The 15,807-nt window shown below is 43.2% G+C and overlaps 1 protein-coding gene across 6 annotated transcripts in view; it reads right to left on the bottom strand.

Annotated features, from left to right (window-relative positions):
• Positions 1 to 15,807, bottom strand: part of tns2a (tensin 2a) — a 74,173-nt gene that overhangs the window by 10,813 nt on the left and 47,553 nt on the right. For all 6 annotated transcript variants that reach the window (XM_061781107.1, XM_061781115.1, XM_061781146.1 and 3 more), the window contains exons 15-20: positions 14,492 to 14,621; positions 9,864 to 9,929; positions 9,033 to 9,149; positions 7,190 to 8,737; positions 6,923 to 7,088; positions 710 to 1,893 (exon numbers count right to left, since the gene is read on the bottom strand). In XM_061781107.1, coding sequence (XP_061637091.1) covers positions 710 to 1,893; positions 6,923 to 7,088; positions 7,190 to 8,737; positions 9,033 to 9,149; positions 9,864 to 9,929; positions 14,492 to 14,621 — 3,211 coding nt within the window. The remainder of the gene's footprint in view (positions 1 to 709; positions 1,894 to 6,922; positions 7,089 to 7,189; positions 8,738 to 9,032; positions 9,150 to 9,863; positions 9,930 to 14,491; positions 14,622 to 15,807) is intronic.

Below are 15,807 nucleotides of genomic sequence, written 5' to 3'. Positions count from 1 at the left end.
GCCCTATAGAGTAGGGGCAGAGTGAATAGTGATTATTTGCCTCAGACAGAACTGCTACCCAACTGTAACCCCCAAGACCAAGTAATTTCAAGTGAATTGCCATACATGGATGTTAACTGGCGGCACGGTGGTCGACTGGTTAGAGCGTCAGCCTCACAGTTCTGAGGTGCGGGGTTCAATCCCCGTCCCCGCCTGTGTGGAGTTTGCATGTTCTCCCCGTGCCTGCGTGGGTTTTCTCCGGGCACTCCGGTTTCCTCCCACATCCCAAAAACATGCATTAATTGGAGACTCTAAATTGCCCATAGGCATGACTGTGAGTGCGAATGGGTGTTTGTTTCTATGTGCCCTGCGATTGGCTGGCAACCAGTTCAGGGTGTACCCCGCCTCCTGCCCGATGACAGCTGGGATAGGCTCCAGCACGCCCGCGACCCTGGTGAGGAGAAGCGCCTCAGAAAATGGATGGATGGATGGATGTTAACTGTGCTGTACTGTAATGGCTCATTCTCATTGTATTTTGACTGTATGTATTTCTTCTTTAAAACATGAACTGTACAATAAATAAAGGTTTTATGTTTGGTGACAGTTCCCTACTTTTATTATTTTTTTGAGAAAAATCTAGTGTATTTGTTTGACCAGCTTCCTGGAATGGAATGTGTTGGACAGTAGAGGGTCCACTGTAGAATATAGAATGTCCCCTTTTCAAACTTACCTTGCTCTCTGGAGATACCTGGCTTGTACCAGAACCTTGAACTGTCCTGAACAAACTTCACACTGACTCTGTTTCCATTCTCAGGCTCCTCAGGCTCCACAACATCATTTTGGTTCTCACAGGGTGCAATTTCCCCCACGGTGGGCGAGAAGGTGACATGGTGCTGATGCTGAGTGTTGCTGGAGTGGCTCACATTTGATTTCAGAGCCTCTGCTTCATCACTGGGTGAGCCCGGTTGAGTGTGGTGCTTCTCTGGTAGAGGCGGCTGTGGGTGAGGCAGTGGGATGGAGATGGTGGAGTAGTTGGAGACAGATATTTGTTGAAGCTGTGAGGGGTGAGCAGAGTAGCACTGCCTCTTATTGGTGTCTATAGTTGGATTGTGCTCCATCGCCGGGTAGGGGTGTTGAGGGTGTCCGTGCTGGACAGGAATGTGATTGTGCTGATGGAGGTCAGAGCCACTCATCATCAGCTTCCTACCCAGAGTGGCAAAACCAGGAACGGGGCTATCTGAAATAGGGGATCCATCCATGCTGTTGGACTCGGCCTGGATGGACAACGGTGCAAGGGTTAGAGTTGTGGGGGAACTTGTAGATTTGGGGCTGCTGGTAGGTTTGGGGGCTTCTGGGAGGGAACCTCTGGTTGGAGAAGAACATCCATTAACCTGTGGTGAGGGACTTGTCACCGAGCTGGTGCCCTGGGTCTGGCTCAGAGGATGACACACTGCCTGAGTTGAAGAAGAAGGCACTGCGGCGGCTTCAGAAGGGTGGCGAGTCTCAAGAGTTGGATGTTGGGGGTGGTGGGCCGGTGCAGGTGTGGTATGGAGAGTCGATGAAGGAGGGTAGACATGTCCCTGGCTTGATGCGGTTGTCGTCACAGAGCCCAAACAAGTGCTGTGTGTTGATGATGGTGCCTCATGGTTACAGTGCTGCTGTGGAGTGTTAGTTGTTGGGGACGGGACCGTTGGTGAAGTGGAGTGGTTGTGGGAGTCTATTTGAGTGGGTGAGGTTACGTTCGATGGTTGGCTTTTCATTGGTGAGGCTGACAAGTCCGTGCTGCTTCTTGGAATTTCCGTGGACTCCTGGATGATGTTACCAGAAGAGTAGTGCCCATTCTGGGGCTGTAATTCCTCATGGTCACTGCTGATGACTCTTTTCCGGATCTCATACTCTCTCCCTGGACTGGAACTAAAGGGGATGTACATAAATATTAATGTTGGACATTCTTTTAAACATTTGTCTTACATCAAGAGTTGTATTGTAGTACTACACTATAGGGACAAAAGTATTGGACCACCAATACATTATAGCAACACAATCTTTTACATACCATTCTAAATTGTAGTGACTATGGCCTGGTGGTCATAGCAACCCCATCCCACCAACAACCTGATAAACTGTACTCTTGCAAGTTGCCCCGCTGTGCAAGACAGAAACCAAAGGACGCCTGATGTATGCTGGACCCTAAACTAATTAACAGTCAGGGGCGGAGCCAGAGGGGAGGCTGGTGAAGCACTGGACCCCCCTGAAATCTGATTGGACGTCCCAGGTGCCCAGATGATTGACATATCACGGCACCGCACGTCTTGTCGAAAGGAGCCGTTTGCATTTTGAAATCAGTGATGCCTTTTGACTGCTAAGTCCCTCCTGTACAGTAGCTGGCGCTATGTACCACAAATAATTGTAATCCACATTTATTTGGAAAAGAAGAAGAATCGCCACAGAAGAAGATGATTTGCCCCACAGCCAATCTACAACGTCATTCTAAAGTAAGCTTTACGGTGATGTCCTAATGAGTCACTGTTTAAAAACACTTTTGTGTTCAGATAGGAGATCGTTTTGCTATTGTAGTATATTTTAATAGTACCACAATCAGAGTTCCTTTGCAAGGGCCAAATGTTTGGAGATCTGTATTCAAGCCAACCATCTTTTGTTTGAAGTTCTACATCAAAGGACTTCCTTCAACCATTTGTATGTTTATTAGGGTTTTCATTCTCCGCCCAGATAGTAACATGTCTTGGGTTCACAACAGGCGTCCCGGTCTGCAAAGAGGATTGTTTTGCATCTTATAAGGTGAGGGAACCGGGTGTGAGCGTACTTAGAAGGTGAGGCGCCAGCAGGCGGGTGTGATTCCAAATATGGTCAAGAGGAACGGCCATCTGCCGGGTGCGCCCAGGGAAGGGCTAATTCCACGCCCAGAGAATTAAACCTTGATAAACTGAGATCCAGGGGTTTTCAGGGGCTTTTTTTCAGCTGTTATGACACTAAGGCTTGTTCAATAAATCAAATTAGCCCAAACGCCAAGTGTCTCGAAGTCTTCATTCATCCCATGCCCGACGGAAAGCCGCAGGTCTCCCGGGCGACCTTCGACTCGAAACCACAGGCGAAAAAATCCACCTCACTATCGAGCTAAAGTTAACATTAAGTTACAGCTCATGGCGTAAAAAACAAAAACCCATCACCCACGCATGCAGTGTTTCAATAAGCAGCCAGTGCAGTGTGTCAGTCTCTCTCGCCCGCTGGCACACACAAACACGGCAACATGGACAGGTTACATCTCATGGCGTCTCGAGATGATCAGTGTCAGCTTCCAACAGCCACTCCACATTAAAGTGTACATTTAATTTGGGTTGCTTCTTATATTTCCGTGTTTCTCCAATGATTTTAGAGGAATGAAACTAGCAGACAATCGGCCAGCTAGTTGTTTCATGCTCTGTTGGCTTAAATATAAGGTGAAGGAGGGTGGGGGATTATCCTTCACGTTTGCCCTTTGTTATGTCTCTAAATGTTTGTTTGTTTAAAAGCTTTAAAACTGACACCGCTACAGTATCAAGTGTTGCCGTTGCATTTTTTTCTTCTTCTATGCAGCATCTTATTTCGTGCATAATGTACTGCACAACAGGCTAGCTAAAAACACTTAAGACAAATTGGTGGAGTCCTTTCAAAGAAAACTTAAGGAGGTGAGGGCATCACAAAAGTGCTGTTAAATGAGTGTAACTTGTTTAAAAAGCAGAAATACTGTAATTCAAGTTAATTCTTCCTTTATATTTCAGAGTTTGATTTCTGACATTTCACCAGTATCACCAATTTAGCTTGTTAAAAATAGGTATAGCCTACCTGTAATTCAAGTGAATTGTGCCTTTTTATTTAAGTATTTTGTCTGTTTTATTTTATTTGTATTATTTGATTCAAAATCTCTGCCTTTTTCAACTACAAAAAAGAAGTTTGCCTTTTTATTCATAAAAAGTGTGCCTTTTTATTTCATATTTGTCATGTTTGTTCATGTTTCATATAGATCAACTGTTTTCAACTGTGCATAAAGGCTTTTGTATTACTGGGCTATTTTTTTGTGTGAAATAAATTTTAGTTGCTAAAGAAGGTCAAAAATGTCGTTTGCGACTTAATGGCTCCTGAGGCAAAACCAGTTGGGAACCACTGAGTAGCTGAAAGTTTGAATATTAAACTTACATCTACAGTGGTTTATTTCCCCTGACATTTTTTAGGCTTGAAGTGTGGATTTGATAACATTGTGCAATTGTAAGTGATGCTAAGAGTTACAAAACTGGCCTTTTTTTTCCAAAAGGTCCGTTGAGAAATGAAACCAAAAGGTTGGGAGATCCTCTCTCCAATACGACCAAACTGGGACAGATTGACAACGATAGATTTATTAGTTGGATATGCCACAGATTGAACTATTACTCCTGGACCTTTAGTTATGTTTAATCACCGCCTTTTTCAGGAACTCAAATACAGCAATGAACTATTTGTCTTAAAACATTAAAACATGCACGCAAGGTGTTGCCAAACGCCCACTGGGAACAATTGGTGGAACGCGGACGACACCCGCTGGCAGTTGAGAGTTATTGCAAAGCTGTGGACTCGCATTCAAAGTTTCTTTAACCAAAGATCAATGTGTGTTTTGATGTTTTACGAACTCTGCAGAAATATTCCAAATGTATGCCTTGGTGTCTGTGTCATTGTTTCAGCTTTACAGGTCCAGCTGTGAGACTTTGAGAAGTGTTCGTCTTGATTTGAAGCCAAACAGTACGAAATGTTGTATTGAAAAATAAGCAGTTGATCTGCCAAGACTAAAGTTTAAACAATCATTCTATATGCTTGATCTATGAGTAAGAGTGCAAAGTTGGGAGTATTTTATATTAATATATTATTTTTACACCATTTCTATGGCTAAATTGTAGACCAAAATTCAAATCGATGGGCGTGGTCTTTTCTAGTTTTTCCGTGATTTAGACACGCCCCCTGGGTATTTAAGCTTTGACTCTCGCCTCTTCTCGCTCTCTGGTGTCTTGGCTCTCTTGTGTCTTGCTTCTTGGCTCTTTCTGGCTCACCTCCTGGCTGCTGCAGGGCTGGCCTCGGCCAACCCCTCCCACTTTCCTTTCCGTTGTCCCTCATTGCCACCGTGTGCGCGAGCGACCACCAGACCAAGACAGCGGCGCTTTCGAGTGAAGAAGCGGGCCATGTGGCTTCGATCATTTTTCCTAGCTTCATCAGTTGGTGGAGGCTCTGGGAAACAATGCCCTGCATACGTACCTGTTACACCCGCAGTTGAGCGCAAGAGCGGAATCCGCAACAAGCAGGAAAGTTATGACTGGACAACAACTTCCCTTTTTCTTCTCCCGTCTGTTTTTGTTTATTTTTGTGCATCCTTTTTCTTCAAGCAAACCTGCCTCCGTTCTCTTGAGATGCACGGAGAAAGACCATCCCCAAAGACCAGCTGATCTATGGTCGTAAGTAGCACAACAATCGTTGCCAGAATGTACAAAAGAATTTTGGGGAAAATGCCAGCTTCACACAAATCCCAACTTTGCTCTCTCTCGCTATGACCCACTCATTTCACGCTCACATTTTCATTTTTAGCCCAGCAACACACGATATTGTATTTTCGTACGCCTATTTTTCTTTCTTTTTGTCTGTCCTTTGTTCTGTAGTTAAATCCCTCCGTAGTGTTTCCCTGGAGATTTCCTTTTAGATATAATTAAATGTTCTACTATATATACTATAAATATTCTACTTCTTGTTGTGTTTTGAGTTAATCATAAACCTCTGTAATCGAGGAATCTAGAAGGCTGTTCATAAATGTAACAGCCTTCTAGATTATGAGACTGATCGAGGTTTTTCGTCCCTTTTTCCTAAATTTTACACATCTAAAAAAGAGACGTGTTGCCCCCTTTTGGAGACAAAAATAGTGATTATGACATTAAACGTAAAATAACGCTAAACCGGAAGCAAATCAGGCGTCGCTTCCGGCTTATTTTTTTTATCCTAAATTTTTTTTCAAAATCAATATACACTGCAAAATCCAAGAACAAATGTCGTGGTCACATTCCACATTGCTTAGTTACAAACCGGGGACTACTAAAGATTAACTATATATATTAGGACACTTGCCATTACACCTACAGGAGGTGACAATGGACAAAACCTGAAAGTTTCAGTTGCATTTATTACATCTGCTCAAAGAGCTTCTACATGACTATTTTTGTCCATTCATGCAGAAGAACAGAAATCACAGTAGTTTGTGGTTCAGTGCTCTCGAGTTCTTTGACGTCAAACTCACGCAAGCATGCCTTCGTGGACCTTTCTTAGTCCACTGTGGAACCATTGTGCTGGACAGAGAAGGGCCTTCCCCAAACTGTTCCCGCAAAGTTGGAATCATACAACTGTGTAAAATGCCCTAATAAAAACGAATTGCAATCTAGGATGAACTGAGGAATATGTTCCAAATCCATTGAGGATATTTTCATTGTCAAGGTATTGTCTATTTATAGTATTTGTCTATATACAACTATTGAATCGTTAAGAGTGATTTATCAAGGGATACTAGAATTATATTCTGGTGGTAACCCATACCAATATTGAGAAAAAAGAATCTGCCAGGCAGGGTCAGGACTCAGGAAGCTGTTATGTGGGATTAACTTTCATTTGGATCGAATCCAGACTGCACATTTGGAAGCTATTTAAATTAAACATGGAAAATCCCGCAATCATGAGGATTGGCGAGAAGGGGCTTCCCCAAACTGTCCCCACAAAGTTAGAAGCGTAGATGTGAAGTAGTTGTGATGAAATGTGAGTAATATAGTTATAATAACAGCATGATTGCAATAAATTGATTAGAGAGCTTGTTGCTATAATATAAAGACCAAAATGTATGCAACCTTACACAAACTTGGGTTTTGTTATCACAGAATCTCTATACCTTTCCTGCGTACGTAGAGGACTGCTGGTATGGACAGGAGTGGATGGTCCCGACATGTCTGATGGAGTAGAGCACGCACCATGGCCCTCTCTTTGGGCCCTTTTAAAAGAACCATTGGTGATGTGGTCCCTCCAGCCCACAGTTTCACCAGAGTTACAAAGACCATCTGCAAAATGGCGTTAATAATTGAAAATTCATCAGTTGGGATGAATAAAACAGCAATAAAAGACATGAATGTGAATGAATAGCATGATGTCCATGTCTCACCAGTGCGTGAGTCAGAGCGGTATGATTGTTGCGTGTCTGGATGGTGACAGTGGTGGCTGTGATTATGCTCAGCTGACCCATTGCTATGGCAACAGGGCCCCACCATGGAGGACACAGGTGGCAATGGCGAAGTGGACTCAGACTGGTAGCCTGAGGCGTAGCCCCTGCTCTCAGACGGTGACGGCTGGTAAGGCGAGCACGGGCACACCTGCCGGGGTGTTTGGTAGCCACTGCTACTGCTGCTATACTTGAGGTCAAGATGCGAATGAACGTGGGACCGCGATGCTTCTGGAAAGGCAGCGTGACATGGAGGCAAGGGGTCAAAGGTGAAGGCGGGAAGATTGTGACCCTGTGGCCCATAGGAGGCCATGGTGTCCCTCTTGTGCCAATATTCTGCTTCTCTCTCCCTCTCCCACTGGAGCTCCGCCTCTCTGTCTCGCTTCCAGGGGAGGGAAAACTCTCGGCCACGCTTCTCCCAGTGCCTGTCCGAGGCCCCTCGGGCTAACTCTGCCTCCCTGGTTCTTCGTAGCCCCACCTCCCTCTGTTGAAGCTCTGCCTCTCTGTCCCAGTGAAAGCCGTTGCCCCGATCAAGCCTCAGGCTGTGATAGGCTGCTGCTGCTTCTTCTCTCCGGATGCCGCAGTCCCTGCAAGAGCAGCCAGAGGTCGGCAAACCGTCCATTAGCATTACTTCTTGGTAGGGTGGGCTGGCGGAGGACTTGTGGTGGTGAGGGTGGGGATGGTGGTGGCTGTGAGGCAGAGGAGGAAAATGGTAGGGACTGTAGTCATCCTCTCGGCAGCAGAGGTGAGCTGGTGCAGACAGAGGATAGTGATGAGGATTGCTGTGGGGGTCAAGCGAAGGGTAGGGGCAGAGATGACGTGAGGAGGTAGCTTCCAAAGAGGAGCGGTGCAGGATGTGTTGCTGGTTGCTCTGGCGATCCCACACGAGGTCTGGTGGTGGGAGAGACTGGTGGGGGTTTGGACTATAGTGCTGGCACAGGTCCATGTGCGAGGGGGGAGCAGCTGAGTTGGGGATCGGAGAAGGAGTCGCCCCGTGGTGCCCATTGGTACCAGGTGCTCGATCAAGGCAGTAACCATTTGGCATTAGGAGGGTGCGGTCGCATCCAGGTTCTGCACAGCGCTGAGACCGGTATCCATCTCGGCAGGAACAGGACCGGCTTAGCCTCAGCGTCCCTGTCCGTTCCGAAGGAGACGAATCGCCATCATCCAAAATGGCCGTCTCTCGTTCTGCATCCCTGCCTCCCTCTATGCCTCCAAGAAGACGCTCAAGTTCCTCTCGTTCTTGCCTTGTTGGAGGTGGTGGACGTAATGGCTCCTCATGGTGGTCAGGATGGATAGATGATTGGTTAAAAGGGCTAGAATGTGCTGAAAGGGCGGAGTCAGAGCGGTGAGGGGGGAATTGATCGGGTCCATCATCTGCTCCAGGGCTGCTACCATTGGTTGAAGAAAGAGAACCAGAACATGGGCCCCGGCGCTTCTTTATCTGCGCATAGAGACTGCCATCAAGAGGACCTCTTGTGTGGGCAATATCTGTGGCAAAAACACAGCACTTGTTTAATATATACACTACTTACAAAAACTCAGGGATATTGGCTCTTTGTTAGAGAACAGGTAGTTGTTCAAAAAGAACTGAAAATCAGTCTTCTAAGAACTGAAAGTTGGTCTTCTCAGAACCTTGGTTGATTGATTGATCTTAATATACTATGAATTTACAGTAATTATAAACTTGAATGTCTTTCACTATTATACGGCACACTGGCATAATCTCTCACCATTCAGTAGTAGTAGCCCTTTAAACTGGTACTAAAACATAATGATATATTACCTTCAAGACTGTCTTGGTATCGCTGGTTGAAGTTCTCGTAAGAATCCCAGCGAACTACAGGGTCAGCAGTGTTGTAATCAACTGTGACAGCTGGGTCATTTTTGTGGTACTCACGACCTGAAGAGCGATGTAAAATTTGGATCAGTACACATTTTGCCATCTGCAGTAAGTAACATTTGGAAAATGGACAGTGGATAACTCTATTACAGCAAAGAGCTAGGATCAGAAGTCACATCAAGTCCTTCCCTAATTTCCATTTTCAAAAGTTCTGAAGACTTCCAAAATAAGTGATTCAACATCAATACTTCTTGTCACTTTTTGGTCATGAACCAATAGCGGTGATCCCTCTCTGGCTCCCATCCACTGATTAAAACAATATCAAATGGTTGCTGTCCTTGTTGTTACATTGTTGTATTGTTGTTCCTTGGTTACACTGCCATAATGTATATAACTATTTATATTGCCATAATGTCCCACTGTTTACACATCTATTGACGAAGCAATCCCCACTCCGCAGTAGAAAAATCAACTAGGTTCTAATTTATCATTCCAAATGTTACCATGGAGAGCTGAACTGAACAGCAGGCAACAATGACAACAAACAATAATTCAGCATGAAGACGAACTGGATGTGGTCTGGTTTGGGGGGTAAGCATTTTTTGTTTTTGTTTGTTTTTGTTTTTTTTGTCAGCTGAGCTTGACGATGTTTGGCATAAAACTAATGGTTTACTAATATTTTTAAAACAATCTTTTGGGTTTAACCTTAGTTTGTCTTGTGATCCTGAGTCAGAGATGAATTGAAGATTATCATGTTAACGAGAGTGCACCGACCTTTGATCTTCTCAGGTCCAGTGGAAAAGACAAACTCCACAGTAGCATCGGATGGAAAACGTTCATCTTGGGGGAACAAAGGAAATACATGGATGAATACTAAGGTAGAGCCATAAAGACTATGAAGATTAGCTATTCATATCCGGACGTTATAGCAATTTATGGTAAATCTAATCTACTCATGAGACTAACAATGTTGGTCAACATTGTTGTATGGACATATATTGCAATTGTTTCCCCTAGTATGGACTATATCTTCCACAGAGGTTTTCTCAGTTACATAAAAACACTTAAGTACATCTGTGATGCTTCATTAATTAATGACTTGGGTTCCAAAACTACCAAACAATTTCTCAGTATCACACATTTTGTGTTCCATGAAAAACAGATCCAGGCTGGAAATGATGTAATTAGAAACAGAAACAAATATCCACCCATCCATCTTCTACATCGCTAATCCTCACTAGGATCACAGGTGTGCGGGAGCCTATCCCAGGTGACTTTAGAGGCATGCTACACCCTGCCTGGATTGCTCGGCAGCCATTCCCATGGAACATACAGACAGCCATACACATTCACAATCACACCTAAGGTTCCTTTGGAGTCTTGAATTAACCGAACATGCATGTTTTTGGAATGTGGGAGGAAACCAGAGTACCCAGGGAAAACCCACACAAGCACGGAAAGCACATGCAAACGCCACACAGCAAGGTTGCGACCCAGATTCGAACCCACAACTCTGAATTGTAAGGAGGATGTGCTAAACACTTTTTAAGCACCCATAAACAAATATGAAACAAATATACATATATATACACAGTAATCTTGTTTGATGTGCGTCCTGCGTCTGAGACAACGCAAAAATTAGCGGGACTCATAAAGTATGATCAATCTGCATTTTCGGACACAGGACTTAGTACTCTGGCATGATGCTGGAAATCCAGCATATGAAATTTTTGGGGGACGAAACAGGACTAATTTGGTCGCATATGCGCGCTAATTTCTGAATGGTGAAAAAAAAAGAAATAAATGCATTTAAAAAAGAAACAGTGGATGCATACAGGTGCCCAGTCATTTCAGGAAGAAAAAAAGACTTCCATGACTTGAAAGCAGACACACGATGGGTTTCATCGTGGTCTCTAAACCAACAGAGATAGTGAAGAGCGGGGACCCCTGTCTGATTGGCTGTGTGCGTGTGTGTGTGTGCGCGTAGGTGTGCGTTTGAAACGCGGGCGTTGCGTACACAAAGCTAAGTTTTCTGACGGCGAGCCGGTAGCTGCAGTTACAGAAAATTCAGCGGCATGAATGGAGTTAGTCCCAGAGCCAAACGCCACCACAACGATGTGGGAACATTTTGGATTCAAGCCAGATGAACATTCCCGAATCACGCTAACACCAACGAGCTGGTATGTCGAATTTGTAAGAAGTCACAACAAAGACAACACAACTTAAAACCTCAGTGACAAAATCCATCCATCCCATCCATTTTCAACACCGCTTATCCTGGTTAGGGTCGCGGGGCGCTGGAGCCTATCCCAGCTGACTTCGGGCGAAAGGCAGACTACACCCTGAACTGGTCGCCAGTCAGTCGCAGGGCACATATAGACACGGACAACCATTCGTAGCCACATTCACACCGTCACTGAGTGGGAACTGAACCCACGCTGCCTGCACCAAAGTCAGGCGAGTGTACCACTACACCATCAGTGACTGTGACAAAATCCATTTCACCCAATTTCTTCAGCTGGGAATAAAAAACACAGTGGGACATTTCCCATTTCCCGTAAGCTTGCAATTATGGAACCCTTTGTCCAACAATGCGAATACAAACGTGAATATGACGCACGTATGCTCACATTACATACAGTATAGCGTTACTATTGTAAGAGATATAGGCATTAAACATGTTGACAAAGCAGCTTTTAAAGAAAGGCTGAGGACTTTTAAAAGTAGTACACATCTTGAATCAAAACAGGTTGCTTTGATCTAACTGAGTTGTTATTACTTTTTCTTAACCAACTGGAAACTTGACTGGCAGTATATTGCCTGTTAAGCCATTAATGACTGTTTATACCTGTGTGCCAAATTTTAATTTGTTGAAGTGCAATTTTTGTGAACAGAGCCTGAGTCTGTTTTAGTTTATCGAAGATATTTTATTTATTGTTCTGCATTACAATGTCAATATTCTTTATTCCTAGAATTAGAATTAAGAGTGAATTGTTCTTTAAAAGGATGTACTTGAATTATTATGATCTGATATCATTATACTGCAGCTGAAATAAGTATTTCACACATCACTCATTAAATATATTTCCAAAGGTGCTATTGACATGAAAATTTCACTAGATGTTGGGAACAACTCAAGTAATCCATACATACAAAGAAAGTAGAACAAATAAGATCAGAAATTAAGTTGTGTGTAATAAGGTGAAATGACGCAGGGAAATAGTATTGAACACGCCAACTGGTATTTATTTAACACTTTGTAAAAAAGCCTTTGTTTGCAATGACAGGTTCAAGACGCCTCCTGTATGGAGAAACTAGTCGCATGCATTGCTCTGGTGTGATTTTGGCCCATTCCTCCACACAAGCAGTCTTCAAATCTTGAAGGGTCCGTGGGCTTCTTTGATGGACCTTGAGTTTCAGTTCTTGCCATAGATTTTGATTGGATTCAAGTCAGGTGATTGGCTGGGCCAGTCCTTGGCAGTAAGTTTTCGAGCATTATCCTGCTGAAATGTCCACCCTCGTTTCATTTTCATCATCCTCGTAGATTTTTGTCAAGAATGTCTCGGTACATTTGCCCATTCATCCTTCCTTCAATAATGTGAAGTTTACCAGTACCATTTTCTGAAAAGCAGCCCCACACCGTCATGTTCCCACCTCTGAACTTGACTGTTGGTATGGTGTTTTTAGGGTGATGTGCAGTGCCATTTCTCCTCCAAACGTGGTGTGCATTATGGGATCCACACAGTTCAATTTCGTTCTCATCCGACCAGACTATATTCTCCCAGCATTCTGGCTTGCCCAAATGTTGTTTAGCAAACTTTAAACGAGCTTGGACATGTTTTTTTTTTTCAGCAATGGGGTCTTGCGTGGTGAGCATGCATACAGGCTATGGTGGCGAAGTATATTACTCACTGTTTTCATTGTGACAACAGTACCTGCTAATTCCAGGTCTTTTTGAAGCTCTTTGCAGGTGGTCCTTGGCTCTTGGACAACTATACTGATTATTCTTTGCACTCCTCTGTCAGAAATCTTGTGAGGAGAACCTGATCGAGGTAAAGTTATGGTGGTATGATTGGCTTTCCACTTACCTATTATGGCCCCAACCGTGCTCACTGGAACGTTCAGAAGCTTAAATATGCGCCTGTAACCAATGCCATCGTTATGTTTTGCAACAATTACTTTGCGATAGTCTTGAGACTCTGCTCTTACCCATCATGAGATGTCTTGACTCACACCTTGGCAATGAGACCTTTTTGTAGGCCATCAATTTGGACTGAACCAGCTGATATTAATTTCCACTGAAAAAAGACTGGATTGCTGTTTGATTATTGATAGATTTTAGGTGTTGTCTGGCTTTCCATGCCTTTTCCATGCCCACCTCAGTTTCTTCATGTGTTCAATACTTTTTCCCCGTGTCATTTCACATTTTTACACAGTGTTACACACCTGTTAAGTACTTACTTCAGCCGCTGTATCAGTGGCATAAAAAACATCAACGATACTATCGTTTGTCGTGATAGTTTTGTGGAAAATATATTTTCCTAAAAAAATGTGCTATCCTGACAGGCCTAAACACATAATATACTGATAGAAAAAAAGATCAATGGATACCACAAAAATATTGTACAAACAGTATAAAAAAATAAAGTAACACCTGTGATAAAAATCTGCAATATAGCAGCACCGCGAAGCAAGAACCGTGATATAGGATTACTCTATCTGTATTCCGTAATGATAAATTGAAAGGACTCATTGTTTCCGGGTTGGGACTCACTGTTTCCATGACATGTGCATCCTGGGACTCACATAGTCTCAAGTGTAAAATGACCTATGTATACAGTAGATGTATAAAATAAACACTAATTACACGAATAAAGGATCCTCTCACAGTATTTTCAGTGTACCAAAAGATTAATTTGTATTACAGAGATTTACAGAGGCTAAAGTCACTGTTGGTGTCATGGTACATTCGTCTGACTTCAGTGACTCAGTGAGAGTGTAAATGTGATTGTGAATGGTAATCTGTCTCTATATCTACCCTGTGACTGACTGGTGACTAGTGGAGGGTGCGGTCTGCCTTTTGCCCAATGTCAGCTGGGATGGGCTCCATATCCCTGCGACCCTGAACTGGATTAGAAGTACAGAGGATGGATGGATCGATGGGGATTAAGATGTATTATGAATCCAAACTGTACCATATGCTGGTAGAAATGTATGTTAAAATAATACAGTCCTATAAAAACACAATTTAAAATATTTGCAAAGGAAGCCATGTTTTTTTTTTTTAAACCCTGGGGACGGATATGCATTTGTATCATTTAACCACGAATAAACAATCAAATCCAATACAAAAGCTGTATCAGTTCTTAGTAATTTGCCCATCTCATATACTGTAAACATACCTGTACAAGCTTCGTCCAATTCTCCTTTACCAAACCACAGCTGGAATCCATGGATGGTGCAAGTGTGGAACTGCAGCCTGAACACATTGTCCCTGTCAGCACTGTTGGCTCGTCTGTGGTAGCATTTGACCTGCAGGGAGCAGCATAGAGTGAGGCAGACGCATAAAAGTACAGTAGGCCTCCTGGTCATGGTCAAAAAACGCAATGTTATACACTTCCCCAATAAAGACAAAGCACACACATAAATCTGTTTTATGCCTGATTTGATCACAACAAAACTCAGGGGTGGCATTTACTTTTGTTTCTTTTCACGGTTATTTTTTGCAGCACACTTAATGAATTAAGTCAGGTGGATAAGCTTTTTTCCAAAAGAATATAATATCCATAAATAAAAATTTCAAAACCTGAAATATCAATTTCAATATCAAGGAGGTCACAGGCAAAAAAAGTGATAGGGGGGCATATTTGTGTGATATGTGGGCATTGATATGACATGCTGTGATGCATTAACCAGTATTAGTCTCCAGCTACTTTATGACTGGTAACAAACAGTGATTTTAGAAGTGATCAACTACAACCCCAATTCCAATGAAGTTGGGACATTGTGTTAAAAATAAATAAAAACAGAATACAATGATTTGCAAATCATGTTCAACCTATATTTAATTGAATACAGTGCAAAGACAAGATATTTAATGTTCAAACTGATCAACTTTATTGTTTTTAGCAAATAATCATTAACTTAGAATTCTATGGCTGCAACACGTTCCAGAAAAGCTGGGACAGGGTCATGTCTACCACTGTGTAAAATCACATTTTCTTTTAACAACATTCAATAAACGTTTGGGAACTGAAGACACTAATTGTTGAAGCTTTGTAGGTAGAATTATTTCCCATTCTTGCTTGATGTACAGCTTCAGCTGTTCAACAGTCCGGGGTCTCCGTTGTCGTATTTTACGCGTCATAATGCGCCATACATTTTCAATGGGAGACAGGTCTGGACTGCAGGCAGGGCAGTCTCATACCCGCACTCTTTTACTACAAAGCCACGCTGTTGTAACACATGCTGAATTTGGTTTGGCATTGTCTTGCTGAAATAAGCAGGGGCGTCCATGAAAAAGACATTGCTTGGATGGCAGCATATGTTTCTCCAAAACCTGTATGTACCTTTCAGCATTAATGGTGCCTTCACAGATGTGTAAGTTACCCATGCCATTGGCACTAACACAGCCCCATACCATCACAGATGCTGGCTTTTGAACTTTGCGTTCAGATAACATAACAGTCCGGATGGTTCTTTTCCTCTTTGGACCTGA

Source organism: Phyllopteryx taeniolatus, chromosome 1 (genome assembly GCF_024500385.1).
Source record: "Phyllopteryx taeniolatus isolate TA_2022b chromosome 1, UOR_Ptae_1.2, whole genome shotgun sequence".
NCBI classification, from domain to species: domain Eukaryota; kingdom Metazoa; phylum Chordata; class Actinopteri; order Syngnathiformes; family Syngnathidae; genus Phyllopteryx; species Phyllopteryx taeniolatus.
This window is presented reverse-complemented; position numbering and strand designations above follow the sequence as displayed.